The following is a 19,814-nucleotide window of genomic DNA, read 5'->3' as shown; positions in this document are numbered from 1 at the left end:
TCATTCTTAAATGATGGAGGCCTCTTCCTACAGCTGGCCGCCTGGCCAAACTGAGCAATCGGGGGTGACCAAGAACTCGATGGTCACTCGTAACAGAGCTCCAGAGTTCCTCTGTGGAGATTGGAGAACCTTCCAGAAGGACAACCATCTCTGCAGCACTCCACCAATGCAGCACTCCACCAATGTTAGAGTGGCCAGACGGAAGCCTCTCCTCAGTAAAAAGCACATGACAGCCCACTTGGAGTTTGCCAAAAGGCACCTAAATTACTCCAACCATGACAAACAAGATTATCTGGTCTGATGAAACCAAGATTGAACTCTTTGGCCTAAATGCTAAGTGTCACGTGTCACATCTGGAGGAATCCTGGCACCATCCCTACGGTGAAGCATGGTGGTGGCAGCATCATGCTGTGGGGATGTTTTTCAGCGGCAAAGACTGGGAGACTAGTCAGGATCGAGGGAAAGATGAACGGAGAAAAGTACAGAGAGATCCTTGAAGAAAACCTGCTCCAGAGCACTCAGGACCTTAGACTGGGGCGAAGGTTCACCTTCCAACAGGACAATGACCCTAAGCACACAGCCAAGACAACACAGGAGTGGCTTTGGGACAAGTCTCTGAATGTCCTTGAGTGGCCCAGACAGAGCCCAGACTTGAACCCGATCGAACATCTCTGGAGAGACCTGAAAATAGCTGAGCAGCGACGCTCCCCATCCAACCTGACAGAGCTTGAGAGGATCTGCAGAGAAGAATGGGAGAAACTCCCCAAATACAGGTGTGCCAAGCTTGTAGCGTCATACCCAAGAAGACTCAATGCTGTAGTCGCTGCCAAAGGTGCTTCAACAAAGTACTGAGTAAAGGGTCTGAATACTTATGGAAATGTGATATTTCCGGAGGTTTTTTTTTGTCATGGGGTATTGTGTGTAGATTGATATGGGGGGACGAGTTAATAAATGTTAGAGTAAGGCTGTAACGTAACAAAATGTGGATAAAGTCAAGGGGTCTGAATACTTTCTGAATGCACTGTATGTTTATATATGATAAACCTTTTGTCTTTAGCTTAAACAACTTGGTTCTTAACTGACCCCCTGGTTAAAATAAACAACTCTCATTTACTCTCAACTTCCTGTCTAATGCAACAACCAAACCACAACAAAAGTGATAACATATTTTATTAGAGGCATATAATCTATATAAGCAATAGAACAGTACTCCATGTCTAGTCAGCTGTGTGGTGTTACACATCAATATAACAGAACTCCATCAGGTCAGCTGTGTGGTGGTGTTACACATCAATATAACAGAACTCCATCAGGTCAGCTGTGTGGTGTTACACATCAATAAAACAGAACTCCATCAGGTCAGCTGTGTGGTGGTGTTACACATCAATATAACAGAACTCCATCAGGTCAGCTGTGTGGTGGTGTTACACATCAATATAACAGAACTCCATCAGGTCAGCTGTGTGGTGGTGTTACACATCAATATAACAGAACTCCATCAGGTCAGCTGTGTGGTGTTACACATCAATATAACAGAACTCCATCAGGTCAGCTGTGTGGTGGTGTTACACATCAATATAACAGAACTCCATCAGGTCAGCTGTGTGGTGTTACACATCAATAAAACAGAACTCCATCAGGTCAGCTGTGTGGTGGTGTTACACATCAATATAACAGAACTCCATCAGGTCAGCTGTGTGGTGGTGTTACACATCAATATAACAGAACTCCATCAGGTCAGCTGTGTGGTGTTACACATCAATATAACAGAACTCCATCAGGTCAGCTGTGTGGTGGTGTTACACATCAATATAACAGAACTCCATCAGGTCAGCTGTGTGGTGGTGTTACACATCAATATAACAGAACTCCATCAGGTCAGCTGTGTGGTGTTACACATCAATAAAACAGAACTCCATCAGGTCAGCTGTGTGGTGGTGTTACACATCAATATAACAGAACTCCATCAGGTCAGCTGTGTGGTGGTGTTACACATCAATATAACAGAACTCCATCAGGTCAGCTGTGTGGTGTTACACATCAATAAAACAGAACTCCATCAGGTCAGCTGTGTGGTGTTACACATCAATAAAACAGAACTCCATCAGGTCAGCTGTGTGGTGGTGTTACACGTCATTGTAGTTGAGAGTTAGACTGAGTTTTCTCAATAAAATCATCTTTGGTTTATTCGAAAATAAGGTAAAACACCCAGTTCAGTCCTTTATGTACATAACAGCTTTCTGAAAAGGGGGGAAACTGGGGAGAGCCCTAAATGACACCCGATTGTAGGAATCATAGTTTTAATGATAATAATCTGTATATTGGGCTCGTTGTCTGTCGGTTGGTCAACCCAGGGCCTTATTCAAGGAAATATAGATAGTAATGTATACATTTACCAGGGAATCATGTCTGTTCTACACAACACATTTCTATCTAAGGTTACTCAACGGTTTGCAATCGTCCGGTAACCAACCAGACATCCCGGTTGGCGTATTCCCGTATTTTCTGCCTCTTTCTAGCCTGGAGAAATCCAGTCTGTGTGTTAACATTCCACTCTTTGTCAAGCCATGTTTTCCAAGACAAAGAGTGGAATGATATCTTAACAGACTGGTACCCAGGCTACCCTCTTCCCTCCGGATTCCAGTCTTCCAACCTGGGTTTGTGGAAAACCTGGGGAAGTTACTAGAATTGTGCAACCCTACTCCCTTTGTGAACAAGACCCAGGTTGAGCTCGACCACGTCTTCATCTGCTAGCTTGTTTTTTAATTTTACAAAAATAGTTCACAGATTCGTACTATTTACAACCCTCTGGTACAGTAAGTTAGGTCAGCATTTAAACTAATGTGCATCCCAAATTGTACCCTATTCCCTATGTAGTGCACTACTTTTGTACTAGCTCCCTCTCGAACGTAGTGCACTATATAGGGAGTAGGGTGCCATTTTGGGATTCATCCTATGACTGTGTAATCCTGTAGGTTTCTGTGGGGCTGCTGCTAGGCTCCCTTCGGCTGGATTCCATTCTGAAAACATCCCCCCTTTTCCTCTCCCTCGCTGTTCTGAAAGAGTGTAGATAAGAGCAGTATTGAAACCGAAACTTAAAAGGGCAATCTGCAATTCAAAGAACTACCAAACGGTCACCCTGACCCCGCCACTGCATTGGTAAACAGCTGAAGGATGGGGCTGGATAAATATAACCACTCACAAATTCCCACACAGAGCTGTGGGTGCATGAGGGAAAGGGGGCATGTTTTCTGTGAGAAATGCATTTCACTGTACTGATGCACTTCTAATGGAATCCAGCCCAGACCGAGAGAGTGGCCAGTGGTCAGACTGAGAGCAGAGCCACAGCTCCCCTAGTGGTGGGTGGTGGTATAGCGGTCAGCAGCAGCTCCCCTAGTGGTGGGTGGTGGTATAGCGGTCAGCAGCAGCTCCCTTAGTGGTGGGTGGTGGTATAGCGGTCAGCAGCAGCTCCTCTAGTGGTGGGTGGTGGTATAGCGGTCAGCAGCAGCTCCCCTAGTGGTGGGTGGGGTTAAGGCGGTTAGCAGCAGCGTTTCTTGTCCACGTGGAGAATGCGGTTACAGCGAGGACAGGAGTGGTACGCATCCTTAAAGTGTTTCATGAAGAACGGGATCAGGCAGCAGCCCACTACCAACCTGGGAGAGAGAGGGGGGATAGGAGGGGATGGGAGATGGGGAGAGTGGAAGTGGTGGGGGAGAGAGGGGTGGGAGATTGAGGGGGAGAAGGGTGGGAGAGAGACATGGTATTCAGTTGATTTTTAGACATGTCTAATTCCCTCAAAAGAATCAAGACATTCTATAACTCTTCCACCTCCCCTTCTTTACTCCCCCTCAGAGGATGAAGACCACTTTATAGGTCCCTCTGTTCCCCTCTGTTCCCTTCCCCCTCAGAGGATGAAGACCACTTTATAGGTCCCTCTGTTCCCCTCTGTTCCCTTCCCCCTCAGAGGATGAAGACCACTTTATAGGTCCCTCTGTTCCCCTCTGTCCCTCTCTCCCCTCCTCTTTTTTACTCCCCCTCAGAGGATGAAGACCACTTTATAGGTCCCTCTGTTCCCCTCTGTTCCCTTCCCCCTCGGAGGATGAAGACCACTTTATAGGTCCCTCTGTCCCTCTGTTCCCTTCCCCCTCGGAGGATGAAGACCACTTTATAGGTCCCTCTGTTCCCCTCTGTTCCCTTCCCCCTCAGAGGATGAAGACCACTTTATAGGTCCCTCTGTTCCCCTCTGTCCCCCTCTGTCCCCCTCAATCTAAGCTAGATGCCCTCAATCTCACACAAATTATCAAGGAAACCACCAGGTACAACCCTAAACCGGTAAACATGGGCACCCTCATAGATATTATCCTGACCAACTTGCCCTCCAAATACACCTCTGCTGTTTTCAGAGATCATTGCCTGCATCCGCTATGGGTCCGCGGTCAAACGACCACCCCTCATCACTGTCAGACGCACCCCTAAAACACTTCTGTGAGCAGGCCTTTCTAATCGACCTGTCCCGGGTATCCTGGAAGGATATTGACCTCATCTCGTCAGTCGAGGTTGTCTGGGCGTTCTTTAAAAGTAATTTCCTCACCATCTTAAATAAGCATGCCCCTTTCAAAAAATGTAGAAATAAGAACAGATATAGCCCTTGGTTCACTCCAGACCTGATTGCCCTTGACCAGCACAAAAACATCCTGTGGCGTTCTGCAATAGCATCGAATAGACCCCGCGATATGCAACTGTTCAGGGAAGTCAGGAACCAATACACGCAGTCAGTCAGGAAAGCAAAAGCTAGCTTTTTCAAACAGAAATTTGCATCCTGTAGCTCTAACTCCAAAAAGTTTTGGGACACTGTAAAGTCCATGGAGAACAAGAGCACCTCCTCCCAGCTGCCCACTTCACTGAGGCTAGGTAACACGGTCACCACCAATAAATCCATGATAACCGAATATTTCAATAAGCATTTCTCTACGGCTGGCCATGCTTTCCTCCTGGCTACCCCAACCCCGACCAACAGCTCCGCAACTCCCACAGCTACTTGCCCGAGCCTCCCCAGCTTCTCCTTCACCCAAATCCAGATAGCAGATGTTCTGAAAGAGCTGCAAAACCTGGACCCGTACAAATCAGCTGGGCTAGACAATATGGACCCTCTCTTTCTAAAATTATCAGCCGCCATTGTTGCAACCCCTATTACCAGTCTGTTCAACCTCTCTTTCGTATCGTCCAAGATCCCTAAAGATTGGAAAGCTGCTACGGTCATCCCCCTCTTCAAAGGGGGTGACACTCTAGACCCAAACTGTTATAGACCTATATCCATCCTGCCCTGCCTTTCTAAAGTCTTTGAAAGCCAAGTCAATAAACAGATCACTGACCATTTCGAATCCCGCCGTGCCTTCTCCGCTGTGCAATCCAGTTTCCGAGCTGGTCACGGGTGCACCTCAGCCACGCTCAAGGTACTAAATGATATCATAACCGCAATCGATAAAAGACAGTACTGTGCAGCCATCTTCATCGACCAGGCCAAGGCTTTCGACTCTGTCAATCACCGTATTCTTATCGGCAGACTCAACAGCCTTGGTTTCTCAAATGACTACCTCGCCTGGTTCACCAACTATTTCGCAGACCGAGTTCAGTGTGTCAAATCGGAGGGCCTGTTGTCCGGACCTCTGGCAGTCTGTATGGGGGTACCACAGGGTTCAATTCTCGGGCCGACTCTTTTTTCTGTATATATCAACGATGCCGCTCTTGCTGTGGGTGATTCCCTGATCCACTTCTACGCAGACGACCCCATTCTGTATACATCTGGCCCTTCTTTGGACATTAACTAACCTCCAAACGAGCTTCAATGCCATACAACACTCCTTCCGTGGCCTCCAACTGCTCTTAAACGCTAGTAAAACCAAATGCATGCTTTTCAACCGTTCACTGCCCGCACCTGCCCGCCCGGCTAGCATCGCTACTCTGGACGGTTCTGACCTAGAATACGTGGACAACTACAAATACCTAGGTGTCTGGCTAGACTGTAAACTCTCCTTCCAGACTCATATCAAACATCTCCAATCCAAAATCAAATCTAGAATTGGCGTTCTATTTCGCAACAAAGCTTCCTTCACTCACGGCGCCAAACTTACCCTAGTAAAACTGACTATCCTACCGATCCTCGACTTCGGCGATGTCATCTACAAAATAGCTTTCAATACTCTATTCAGCAAATTGGATGTAGTCTATCACAGTGCCATCCGTTTTGTTACCAAAGCCACTTATACTACCCACCACTGCGACCTGTATGGTCTAGTCGGCTGCACCCTCGCTACATATTCGTCGCCAGACCCACTGGCTCCAGGTCATCTATAAGTCTTTGCTAGGTAAAGCTCCGCCTTATCTCAGCTCACTGGTCACGATAACAACACCCACCCGTAGCACATGCTCCAGCAGGTATATTTCACTGGTCATCCCCAAAGCCAACACCTCCTTTGGCCGCCTTTCCTTCCAGTTCTCTGCTGCCAATGACTGGAACGAATTGCAAAAATCGCTGAGGCTGGAGACTTCTATTTCCCTCACTAACTTTAAACATCAGCTATCTGAGCAGCTAACCGATCGCTGCAGCTGTACATAGTCCATCTGTAAATAGCCCACCCATTCTACCTACCTCATCCCCATTTTGGTTTTATTTACTTTGCTGCTCTTTTGCACACCAGTATCACTACTTACACACCTTCATCTTCTCATCATCATCTGCTCATCTATCACTCCAGTGTCTATTTGCTAAATTGTAACTACCTCGCTACTATGGCCTATTTATTGCCTTACCTCCTCACGCCATTTGCACACACTGTATATAGACTTTCTTTTTTTTTATTGTGTTATTGACTGTACGTTTGTTTATTCCATGTGTAACTCTGTGTTGTTGTTTGTGTCGCACTGCTTTGCTTTATCTTGGCCAGGTTGCAGTTGTAAATGAGAACTTATTCTCAACTGGCCTACCTGGTTAAATAAAGGTGAAATAAATAAAAAAAAGTTTAAAAAAGAGGATGACGACCCCTTTATAGGTCCCTCTGTCCCCCTCTATCCCTCCCACCCTCCCTCTCTCCCCTCCCCCTCCTCTTCTTTACTCACCCACAGAGGATGAAGAGGATGCACATGAGCCAGGCGTAGGCTCCGACTTTATAGGTGACGTTAGTCATCACCTGTTGTTGACAGGAAGTACAGGTGGTCATGCCCTCTGAACGGCCCAGTTCTGTCTCATAACTCACAAACTTCTGAGTAGGAGCTCCATCACCTCCTCCAATACCACCTCCTCCAATACCACCTCCTCCACTGGTGTACACTAGGGGAAGAGAGAGAGAGAGAGAAAGAGGACAAGTTATATTTTGTCTGGCTCCAACACTGCTGGTATAGAGGGGAACAAGGGAGAGAAAGAGGGTATAATGGGTAGAGACAAGCGAGAGACTTATGCTGCCTTCAAAATGCCTCCCTTGGAACCTGGGAATTTACCAGTTATAAATACGCCATGATTGTGTTCAAGTTTCTTTTGAAGTCAGAACAATTCTTCAACCAACGACATTTAATTTTCGCTAGCTAGATGAGCTAGCTGATGTTGCTACAGTTCTGGTGTTGTGTGCTTGCGTACAGTATAAATTAGGCTTAAGACAGGAAGTGCTTACCTGGCTTGCCCTGAGACTGAGACTGAGACTGAGACATAGAGTAGTTATCGGAGGGGATGGTGGAGGAAGGAGGGTTGAAGGGGGTATGGACATGATATACCTTCACCCCATCATCACCTTGTCCTTCAATTGGAAGAGAGAGGGAGACAGAGGGAGGGAGAGGGAGAGGGAGGGGGAAGATGGGGAGGAGGAAGAGAAGGAGAGAGTTGCGGGGGGGTTGATAGAGAGTTAGGAAAAGAGAAAGAGAGAGGTTGATTAGATAGCTCCAATAAGTAAAATAAACTGAATACAATCTGTAGCAAGTGACACCTGGAACTTATGATACACAGGTATAGTACAGTTACAACCTGGTATGTAACCTATATGATACACAGGTACAGTATAGTTACAACCTGGTATGTAACCTATATGATACACAGGTACAGTATAGTTACAACCTGGTATGTAACCTATATGATACACAAGTATAGTACAGTTACAACCTGGTATGTAACCTATATGATACACAGGTACAGTACAGTTACAACCTGGGATGTAACCTATATGATACACAGGTACAGTATAGTTACAACCTGGGATGTAACCTGTATGATACACAGGTACAGTTACAACCTGGTATGTAACCTATATGATACACAGGTACAGTTACAACCTGGTATGTAACCTATATGATACACAGGTACAGTATAGTTACAACCTGGTATGTAACCTATATGATACACAAGTATAGTACAGTTACAACCTGGTATGTAACCTATATGATACACAGGTACAGTATAGTTACAACCTGGGACGTAACCTATATGATACACAGGTACAGTATAGTTACAACCTGGTATGTAACCTATATGATACACAAGTATAGTACAGTTACAACCTGGTATGTAACCTATATGATACACAGGTACAGTATAGTTACAACCTGGGACGTAACCTATATGATACACAGGTACAGTATAGTTACAACCTGGTATGTAACCTATATGATACACAGGTACAGTATAGTTACAACCTGGTATGTAACCTATATGATACACAGGTACAGTATAGTTACAACCTGGTATGTAACCTATATGATACACAGGTACAGTATAGTTACAACCTGGTATGTAGCCTATATGATACACAGGTACAGTATAGTTACAACCTGGTACGTAACCTATATGATACACAGGTACAGTACAGTTACAACCTGGGACGTAACCTATATGATACACAGGTACAGTATAGTTACAACCTGGTATGTAACCTATATGATACACAGGTACAGTTACAACCTGGTATGTAATCTATATGATACACAGGTACAGTATAGTTACAACCTGGTATGTAACCTATATGATACACAAGTATAGTACAGTTACAACCTGGTATGTAACCTATATGATACACAGGTACAGTATAGTTACAACCTGGGATGTAACCTATATGATACACAAGTACAGTATAGTTACAACCTGGTATGTAACCTATATGATACACAGGTACAGTACAGTTACAACCTGGTATGCAACCTATATGATACACAGGTACAGTTACAACCTGGTATGTAACCTATATGATACACAGGTACAGTTACAACCTGGGATGTAACCTATATGATACACAGGTACAGTTACAACCTGGTATGTAACCTATATGATACACAGGTACAGTATAGTTACAACCTGGTATGTAACCTATATGATACACAGGTACAGTTACAACCTGGGATGTAACCTATATGATACACAGGTACAGTATAGTTACAACCTGGGACGTAATAGTACAGTACAATACAACTTTATAATCCGCATGTTACAGCGAACAGCAGAATGTTGACGTACCTGGTATGTTGTAGGGGGGAGGTTCTTTTCCATTTACGCTCATTGTCTTCTGCCTGGGCTTTCTGTGAGAGGGGTCAGAAGTTAGGTGTATCTACCATTAGCACTGTAACATCAGCATCGTCCTCTGCCTGGGCTTTCTGTGAGAGGGGTCAGAGGTTAGGTGGAGCAAGCCAGGCTCATAAGGACTGAATCAACCAATCATAATCTCCAATAAAGACTTGAATCAGGTGTGTAACAGGCAGGGCTGGAGTGAGAGGCTTCATAAGCGCTACAAAAAACTATTATTTCACAAATCATCTATAAGCGCTTGTGAACCTCTATAAATAGTGTATAAACGGTGATATAATTACCAGTATAGGTTGATGTGCCAAATGTGACATGAAGCACTATGTTTACACACCATTTATAGAGGATAACATACACATATAGATGGTTTGAGAAGCATTTATGTAGTGCTTATGAAGCCTCTATGTAGGCCACCAAAAGCCTTTATACGTTGTAATTGGTTTAAAGTGGGACTGAAGTGAAGCCTTAGATATGAAGTCAGCCCCTGTAAAATGTGTGCCACTGCCTTCGTTAAAACGACGCAAGTCCAACCCAGGCTGACATAATCCTCTGTTCAGTCACTAGGTGGTGTTATAACACCAGGTACGGAGAACAGACACACACACACACACACACACACACACACACACACACACATTCACTCCACAGCTGAAACCTGTCATTCAGCATACTCCACAGACTAAGAGTTATGGTGAGAATGAGCTGAACAGCCTTACTGTCCTGTAGTTGTTTAGGGAGTGTCGTCTTGTGTCTTTTGAAGGTTACAGGCGGGGCTTCACTAGTCTCAGTACCAGTCTGTTTAGCTAACATTCCTCTCCTTGTTCTCCACGTCAGATGTTCAGCATGGGTTGGAATGACGACTAAACAGACTGGTACCCAAACTAGTGCTCCACTGTTTTGGTTATGAGTCATCATAATTTAGAGAGCTAGATATTTGGTGTCCATTGGCTGTTACTATGGCAACATCTACTCTTCCTGAATTCCACAAAGAAGAAACATTTCAAAACAACCACAGGAATATGGGACCAAATATGAAACTTTGGACTATTTTAATACCCACAAGTTCAAATACTTTTGGTCCCGGAAAAAGGGGGGGGGACTATGTACAAAAAGTGCTGTCATTTCTAAACGGTTCACCTGATATAGATGAAAATATACCCTCAAATTAAACTCTGCACTCTGAACTTTAGCCTCATAGACATTGTATCATTTCAAAGTGCTGGAGTACAGAGTCAAAACAACAACAAATGTGTCACTGTCCCAATACATGTAGCTCACTGTATCTGACCCCAATCCACAAACGGCAGAACATTTATATAGGGAGATGATCTCATTCTACAGCGACCAAATCTCATCTCATTACTGGATCAGTGTTGTGTTGCTGCTAAATCTGGAATCCTGCAACCAGGACTTCTGCAAAGCAGGGAATTCTGAGACAAAATGTTCAGAATGTTGTAAAGCCCTAAGGATTCCATTTGGAAGTCAGAAGACTGACTATCTGTACCTGTTAAACCTGACCTGAGATGGAACTATCTATCTGACCCAAATCTAACTCTACCCCAGGCTCAGACATACGGACCAGCTCCTTTACTAGAGCTGAGTTACGCCTTCACTGTAACCTGCCTGTAGCCTTTCATATACCTACACACACACACACACACACACCCTGCCCACCCATCCATCAGACAAGGAACAGACAAAGAGCTTTGACTGTCTGTCACTCAGTCCTCTGCTGTCAGTGGGATTATACACTATGCAACATGAAGGATGGCTACCTTAACTAGGGTGGGGACCAAAGGCTACAGACACACACAGACACACACACACACACACACACAAATGGAATAGATACACACATAGACAGGGAAAAACACACACACCTTGGTGGAAGCAGTCATACAACCGTAGAACAGAAGAGGAGGAATGCAGCCCTACAGGATGCTTCCCTTCCCTGTCTGTCTCCTCTGGATCCCTACAGGATGCTTCCCTTCCCTGTCTGTCTCCTCTGGTGCCCTGCAGGATGCTTCCCTTCCCTGTCTGTCTCCTCTGGTGCCCTACAGGATGCTTCCCTTCCCTGTCTGTCTCCTCTGGTGCCCTGCAGGATGCTTCCCTTCCCTGTCTGTCTCCTCTGGTGCCCTACAGGATGCTTCCCTTCCCTGTCTGTCTCCTCTGGTGCCCTGCAGGATGCTTCCCTTCCCTGTCTGTCTCCTCTGGATCCCTACAGGATGCTTCCCTTCCCTGTCTGTCTCCTCTGGTGTCCTACATGATGCTTCCCCATATTTGAAGGGATGGCTTAAGATAAATGTCCTGAAAACCCTATTGAATGAAAACTCTACAACAAAATTGGTTGGTCAGCAAGTGGGAGGGTTTTCAGTGGTTGAATGAAATGCATTCAGAGAGCATTACACAACTGAAAAAGGGAAGTCTGAATCCAAAATACTGAGAAGTGCGTAGGAAAGACGTTCTTGGGAAAGGTATAAATTCCTAAGTTGGGATCAGGCTCTAAACGAGGAAATACAAGGTAAACATATACTGTTCATCTCTACAGCTTTTCCTGAGCGGGGACTTGCTTCCATTCAGCCACAAGAGCATTAGTGAGGTCGGGCACTGATGTTGGGCAATTAGGTTTGGTTCGCAGTAGGCGTTCCAATTCATCCCAAAGGTGTTTGATGGGATTGAGGTCAAGGCTCTGTGCAGGCCATTCAAGTTCTCCCACACCGATCTCAACAAACTATTTATGTATGGACCTCGCTTTGTACACGGGGGCGAAACAAGAAAGGGCCTTCCCCAAACTGTTGCCACAAAGTTGGAAGCACAGAATTGTCTAGAATGTCATTGTATGCTGTAGCGTTATGATTTGCCATCACTTGAACTAAGGGGTCTAGCCCGAACCATGAAAAACAGCCCCAGACCATTATTCCTCCTCCACCAAACTTTACAGTTGGCACTATGCATTGGGACAGGTAGCGTTCTCCTGGCATCCGCCAAACGCAGATTCGTCCATCCCTTTAGAGAACGCGTTTCCACTGCTCCAGAGTCCAATGGGGGCAAGCTTTACACCACTCCACCCAATGCTTAGCATTGCGCATTTTGATCTTAGGTTTGTGTGTGGCTGCTCGGCCATGGAAACCCATTTCATGAAACTCCCGACGAACAGTTCTTGTGCCGATGTTGCTTCCAGAGGCAGTTTGGAACTCGGTAGAGAGTGTTTTGCTATCAAGGACAGACAATTTTTACGCGCTACACGCTTCAGGACTTGGCGGTCCCATTCTGTGAGCTTGTGTGGCCTACCACTTCATGGCTGAGCCGTTGTTGCTCCTAGACATTTCCACTTCACAATAACAGCACTTCCAGTTGACCGGGGCAGCTCTAGCAGGGCAGAAATTTGACAAACAGACGTTGAAAGTCACTGAGGTCTTCAGTAAGGCCATTCTACTGCTAATGTTTGTCTATGGAGATTGCATGGCTGTGTGCTCGATTTTATACACCTGTCAGCAACGGGTGTGGCTGAAATAGCCAAATCCACAATTTTTTTCCACTTTCGGCCAAGTCATGTACGTGCATATTCTTCTCCGTTTCAGCACCATTTGGTAGATTTAAAAAACTCTTATCTTGTAGATTATTTAGGGTTAGGAAAGTATTTATGAATCATGAAAACAGGTTTGGAGAGCCTTTACGCAAAAAAAAAAAAGGAAACAGTTTGTGGTTTGATTCATTCAGTTCTTCAACCTGTAGTAATGTTGGTAGATTAGTGTACATAGAATTATAATATGGAGATTAGTGTACATAGAATTATAATATGGAGAATAGTGTACATAGAATTATAATATGTAGAATAGTGTACAGTAGTAGGCTATACCCTCGTCTGTTGCCTGTACTAACCATGGAACTGTGTGATGACACCAACACAATCTCTCACTCAATTCGAGCAAATATGTACAAAAAGTATTTCAGCAGATTTTGTGCGTTTTTTGTGTTTCTTAATTCGTGTGAAAAGACAAAAAAAAAAAAAATGTGTGTGATGTAATTCGTAGGAAAATACACAATTGTTCTTTGTGACTTCATTCATAAGTGAATACATTTTTGGGATGCAAATTTCGGGAACAATCTTTTGAAAGTTATTAGACCAATGCATGATGGGCAATGGTGTTCTACACTGGCTTTTTTTTGTGTCCCACATTTATTTATATAAAAAAGCAAATGTCTTAACAACCCAATATTGTTAATCAACCAGGTTATCACAGAAAGAATTCATTATAATAGCCTTACGTTGTTTTATTATTATTATTATTATTATTATTATTATTATTTATGCCAATGCTGTTTTCTATGTTTGTTTTCACTTAACACTTTGGGATGCTGGGGATCTTGTAGTCAGAAAGGCCTTTTTTCATGTAGGCAACAGTAGTCCTACACGCTTTTCTTCATAATGTATTCCATATTTGGTGGAGCCTATATTATATCATTTTTTTCATAATGCATTTAATACAAGGCTCCACTTTTTCATGTACATTACACAATTTATATGTTGAATTTTATGAGGGTTGCCAGATTGGAGAAGAAATACTGATTTATCTTTTTTTTTACAAAATTTGGTGTCGGTGAAGGTATTGGATTGGGGAATGTGGATACATTTTTATGATGGGAAATATAATACACACCATAATACACACATGCACTTTGTTTGTACTCATGTTATAGCCAACTCTTGACTTTTGTATTCATTATTTTTAAGAATATATTTGTATCTAATGTATTCACTATCTTTAACTGGTAAAATGTTTGTAGTTTGAATGTTGCAGTAATGGTTAAAGAGTTGTAAATCTCTGCTTGATTTAGCTTTTGGTATATTTGGTATTTTTATACATGTTCTGTATTTCCACTGAAGAAAGCAATAATTAATCAACACATATATACTTCAGTAATAAAACAACACTATGGTTTTGTTTAACTGGGCAAGTCAGTTAAGGACAAATTCTTATTTACAATGACGGCCTACTCCAGCCAAACCCAGATGACGCTGGGCCAATTGTGCACCGCCCTACGGCACTCCCAATGTGATACAGCCTGGATTTGAACCATCGACTGTAGTGTCTTAGACCGCTGCGCCACTCGGGAGCCCTGGTTTTATAACACTTTAAACAGTTCGTTTCTGAATGTGTAGAATGTGTTTGTTTTGGGTCCACGCTGTTAAGTTAACTTATGTAAATGAGACAGTCACAGTGGATGTTCCTCTGAATAACTGGTCAGGGCATAACACTTTCCATTCAGCTTCAGGCAGCTTGGATGAAAGGCTTGTTCACACCTGTAGTGATTACATTTTACATTTTACATTTTAGTCATTTAGCAGACGCTCTTATCCAGAGCGACTTACAGTAGTGAATGCATACATTTCATACATGGCCCCCTGTGGGAATCGAACCCACAACCCTGGCATTGCAAACACCATGCATTGCAAATACCATGCTCTACCAACTGAGCTACACCCATTACTGCTTATCCATTGTTCACTAGATATATCAGTGTAATTACACCCAACACAATGCTGAAAAACAGAATGCTTCCCAACACTAGATCACATAACCAGATGTGAGCTGGACGTGATCCCAACTCTGCCACCAATGTAGCAGAAGACAGTGAAAGCTGCAACAGGGACTCTAACCAGGGCTCATACGTGGCAAAGTGAACTCTAACGGCGGTTGCCATGAAAGTCCTGTAGGCCTCTGGGCAGAGGCAGTAGTCCAACAATGCTGGCATATGCCTTGTTACAACAGCCTAATTATATAACATGATTGACAGGACCGTAATAATCATCATGAAATGGCCTTGGAAGTGCCATTAGTGTAAGCCAACAAAATTCATTATTTTACATTAACCTGTTTAACTGCATTGATATGCCTTAATTGATCCTAGTCCAGACTTGTTATAGATATGGCTTAATTGGTCATAGTCCAGACTTGTTATAGATATGGCTTAATTGATCCTAGTCCAGACTTGTTATAGATATGGCTGAATTGGTCATAGTCCAGACTTGTTATAGATATGGCTTAATTGGTCATAGTCCAGACTTGTTATAGATATGGCTTAATTGATCATAGCCCAGACTTGTTATAGATATGGCTTAATTGATCATAGTCCAGACTTGTTATAGATATGGCTTAATTGATCATAGTCCAGACTTGTTATAGATATGGCTTAATTGATCATAGCCCAGACTTGTTATAGATATGGCTTAATTGGTCATAGTCCAGACTTGTTATAGATATGGCTTAATTGATTATAGTCCAGACTTGTTATAGATATGGCTTAATTGATCCTAGTCCAGACTTGTTATAGATATGGCTTAATTGATCATAGCTCAGATTTGTTATAGATATGGCTTAATTGATTATAGTCCAGACTTGTTATAGATATGGCTTAATTGATTATAGTCCAGACTTGTTATAGATATGGCTTAATTGGTCATAATCCATACTTGTTATAGATATGGCTTAATTGGTCATAATCCAGACTTGTTATAGATATGGCTTAATTGATCATAGCCCAGACTTGTTATACATATGGCTTAATTGGTCATAGTCCAGACTTGTTATAGATATGGCTTAATTGATTATAGTCCAGACTTGTTATAGATATGGCTTAATTGATCATAGCTCAGATTTGTTATAGATATGGCTTAATTGATTATAGTCCAGACTTGTTATAGATATGGCTTAATTGATCAAAATCCAGACTTGTTATAGATATGGCTTAATTGATCCTAATCCAGACTTGTTATAGATATGGCTTAATTGGTCATAATCCAGACTTGTTAAAGATATGGCTTAATTGGTCATAATCCAGACTTGTTATAGATATGGCTTAATTGGTCATAATCCAGACTTGTTATAGATATGGCTTAATTGATCCTAGTCCAGACTTGTTATAGATATGGCTTAATTGATCCTAGTCCAGACTTGTTATAGATATGGCTTAATTGATTATAGTCCAGACTTGTTATAGATATGGCTTAATTGGTCATAATCCAGACTTGTTATAGCTGCAAATGCCATGCAGTTTGACCAGGGGAATTTAGACCAAACAGGTTTCTTTTTACAGGTCTTATGTTTTAACTATGCCTAGTTAAATAAAAGGTTAAATAAAATTCCTCACATTTATTGATGAATTAATTTCCCATCATGAACATGTATCCCCATTCCCCAATCAAATACCTTCATCAATACCACACAAAACCCCAGACAATACAGCTTTTTACTCCAATCTGGCAACCCTCATAATATCGGACACAGCACCAGTGTCCCAAAGTGTTAAGTGAAAACAAGCATAGAAACAGTATTGGCATTAATAATAATAATAATAATAATAAAACATCGTAAGGCTACTCTTATATTATAATTATTTAGGTCACAACCTGGTTGATTAACAATATTGGGTTGTTAAGACGTTTGTTTTTTATATAAATAAATGTGACACTAAAAAAGGCCGTGTAGAACACCATTGCCCAAAATGCATTGATTCTATAACTTTCAAAAGACTATTCGGAAAATGTGTGTATTTTCACACAAATTAAGCCACACAAAAACATACAAAAATGTACAAAAATGCACCAAAATGCACAAAATCTACTGAAATACTTTTTTTTTTACATATTTGCACGAATTGAGTGTGATATTGTGTTGATGACACAGCCAAGTCAGGTACAACATGTTACAACTTGATCTGTGCTCCGCTTCCTAACCGATTTAATTGGCCTCAATATTCGTTTAAAAAAATATATATATATATATATATTATCAACTGTTACTAATGATCCTCAGCAACAACGACATGGCAATGAGTGTGTTTACAGAGGAAGCAAATGAAAGCAAATGAAACAATGTTATTAAATGGAATGGTGATGGAGGCTGTACCAACTGAAGGGAACTAACAGTTAATTGGCTAATTAGGCCTAGTGACAGTCCATTCTGATAGTGGCTAATATTTAACATGATAGAAATAGGAAACAGAGAAAGTCAGGGTAGTCTATAATTAAGCAATAAGCCTCGAGGAGGTGTGGTATATGGCCAACATATCACGGCTAAAGGGCTTAAGCACGACACAACGTGGAGTACCTGAACACAGCCCTTAGCCGTGGTATATTGGCCATATACCACACACCGCTGAGGAGCCTTATTTCTATTATAAACTGGTTACCAACGTAATTAGAGCAGTAAAAATAAATGCTTTGTCATACCCATGATATACGGCCTGATATACCATGGCTTTCAGCCAATCAGAATTCAGGGCTCAAACCACCCAGTTTATAATGAACTCTTATAGAGCCACTGAACACGCCGATTGGCACGTGTGTTTTTCTGTTCCTCATTAGAAAAACTCGATTTTTTCCTGACCGATTCTGTGTTTGGTTAGTGATGTTTGTCCCTCATGAGACACCGTAGCCTATTTCTCAAGGATTTTTTTTGTTGCGCAATTTTACATCTAACTAAGGTGTATGATGCAGTATTTCTGGAGTAAAGAAATGTGTTGTCTCCGTGTTGTCTCATGTAAACAGGCGGAGCTGCTGAACAGGTCTGTTGCATTGTCTGTGCTATTGGATAGAGAGCGATCACGGCAGCTGTTCAGCCCATGTTAGTGGGCAAAACATCATCAAATCAAAACCCAACCTTCATTTACCCATTGTGATGCATGGATGTTCCAAACTCCATTTTAGACCAGACTGACTTTATCACCAAAATTATCCTATTTCTACTTTGTAGTCAATTGTGACAGTAGAATAAGTGTTTCTGACTCATATGGACACCCCATAGGCCGTTTTCAAAGGGATTTGTTGCTTTTTAAAGGCAGTTGCTCTTTAATTCTCAGACCAGACACCAACTCCATATGACAGAGAGACACCTCCCAAGCACCCAACCCCCTAATGACGTCACACACTTTGACACCTCATCTCTATCTTGCTAAGTCTCACAGGTGGATAGTGAATGATTAGTATTTCAACAGCTTGGTTTAGTTTCTGTTCACCTGGTTTTGTAGCCTGTCTCAGATCTGTTTCAGTGTAATCTATGGAAACTACCCACTGGGTACAGACGTCAGTTCAACGTCTAATTGTGATTTACATTTGGTTGAGTTGTCAACTAATGTGAATTCAGTGTGAAATCAACAATAAATGTCACCATGTCAGTGGATTTAGGTTCCGAGTTGGGTGAAAAAAATTATAATAATTCCATTACGTTGATGACTTTATGCAAATCCAATCAGTCTTCCACGTTGATTCAACGTCATCACATAGATTTTTGGGGGTTGAAATGACGTGGAAACAACATTGATTCAACCAGTTTTTGCCCAGTGGGTTCTAAGTTATCAGGTCGTCTGAACCTCACACCTGAAATCACCTGAAAGCCGCAGCTCAACCCTGACGACCATAAAAATGAATGTCATTCAGTATAGATTCCTACCTTTTTTTTATTTAACCTTTATTTAACTTGTCTAACAACAATAATAATGAATGTAATTCAGTAGAGAGTCTTACCTGTCTAGCTGTGTGGATAGATATGTGTTGAAGCTGTTGATAGGACGGAGAACTCTCTCTCTGCTTCCCTCTTTCCCTTATCCACTCCCAGGCCCCGCCCCCTTATCCAAGCCCCACCCCCTCATTAACCTAGTCCTGAATATGTCATAGGAATCTTCCTGGGTGGATGATACTGTACAGGGCCCGTCTCATTGTGCGTTCCAAGTCGCACCCTATTCCCTATATAGTGCACTACTTTTGACCAGGGACCATCCCTTTTCCATCCAGGGCCCTGGTCCAAAGTAGTGCACTATATAGGGAATAGGGTACCATTTGGGATACATGCTGAGTATGTTTTCTCTGTGTGTTTTCTCTGTGTGTTCTTTGTTTCCGTGTGTTTTGTGTTTGTTGGCATGCAGTAGGGCTGGGCCTGTTTCTCAGCAGTGCTCTACTCTCACTATAACCTGTTTCTAGCCACCCGTACTCTTACCTGACTGTCCAAACTTAGAGGGACTTCTCACGCGCATACACACTTCCGGTGCCTTCAGAAAGTATTCACAAACCTTGACCTTTTCCACATTTTGTTACGTTACAACCTTATTCTAAAATGGATTAGATTGTTGTTTTTCCCTCATCAATCTACGCACAATACCCCATAATGACAAAGCAAAAATAGGTTTTAGATTTTTTTTGCACATTTATATATATATAATCAAAAATAAATATGACATTTACATAAGTATTCAGACCCTT

General features: G+C 42.5%; 1 protein-coding gene across 2 annotated transcripts; it reads right to left on the bottom strand.

Annotated features, from left to right (window-relative positions):
• Positions 1–1,152: 1,152 nt before the first annotated feature.
• LOC115171978 (cell death-inducing p53-target protein 1) lies at positions 1,153–19,179 on the bottom strand. Of its 2 annotated transcripts, none has more exons than XM_029729215.1 (5): positions 19,083–19,179; positions 9,491–9,552; positions 7,665–7,787; positions 7,117–7,327; positions 1,153–3,653 (listed from the first exon to the last, which is right to left on the bottom strand). In XM_029729215.1, exons 2-5 carry the CDS (start codon positions 9,531–9,533, stop codon positions 3,539–3,541), a joined length of 492 nt encoding a protein of 163 aa, XP_029585075.1. In that variant the 5' UTR covers positions 9,534–9,552; positions 19,083–19,179; the 3' UTR covers positions 1,153–3,538. The 2 variants fall into 2 exon arrangements, with proteins under 2 accessions (XP_029585075.1, XP_029585076.1); XM_029729216.1 differs by having other exon boundaries at positions 9,491–9,627; positions 19,083–19,151.
• Positions 19,180–19,814: the final 635 nt, after the last annotated feature.

The sequence above is a fragment of the Salmo trutta genome, chromosome 32 (assembly GCF_901001165.1).
Source record: "Salmo trutta chromosome 32, fSalTru1.1, whole genome shotgun sequence".
Taxonomy (NCBI): domain Eukaryota; kingdom Metazoa; phylum Chordata; class Actinopteri; order Salmoniformes; family Salmonidae; genus Salmo; species Salmo trutta.
This window is presented reverse-complemented; position numbering and strand designations above follow the sequence as displayed.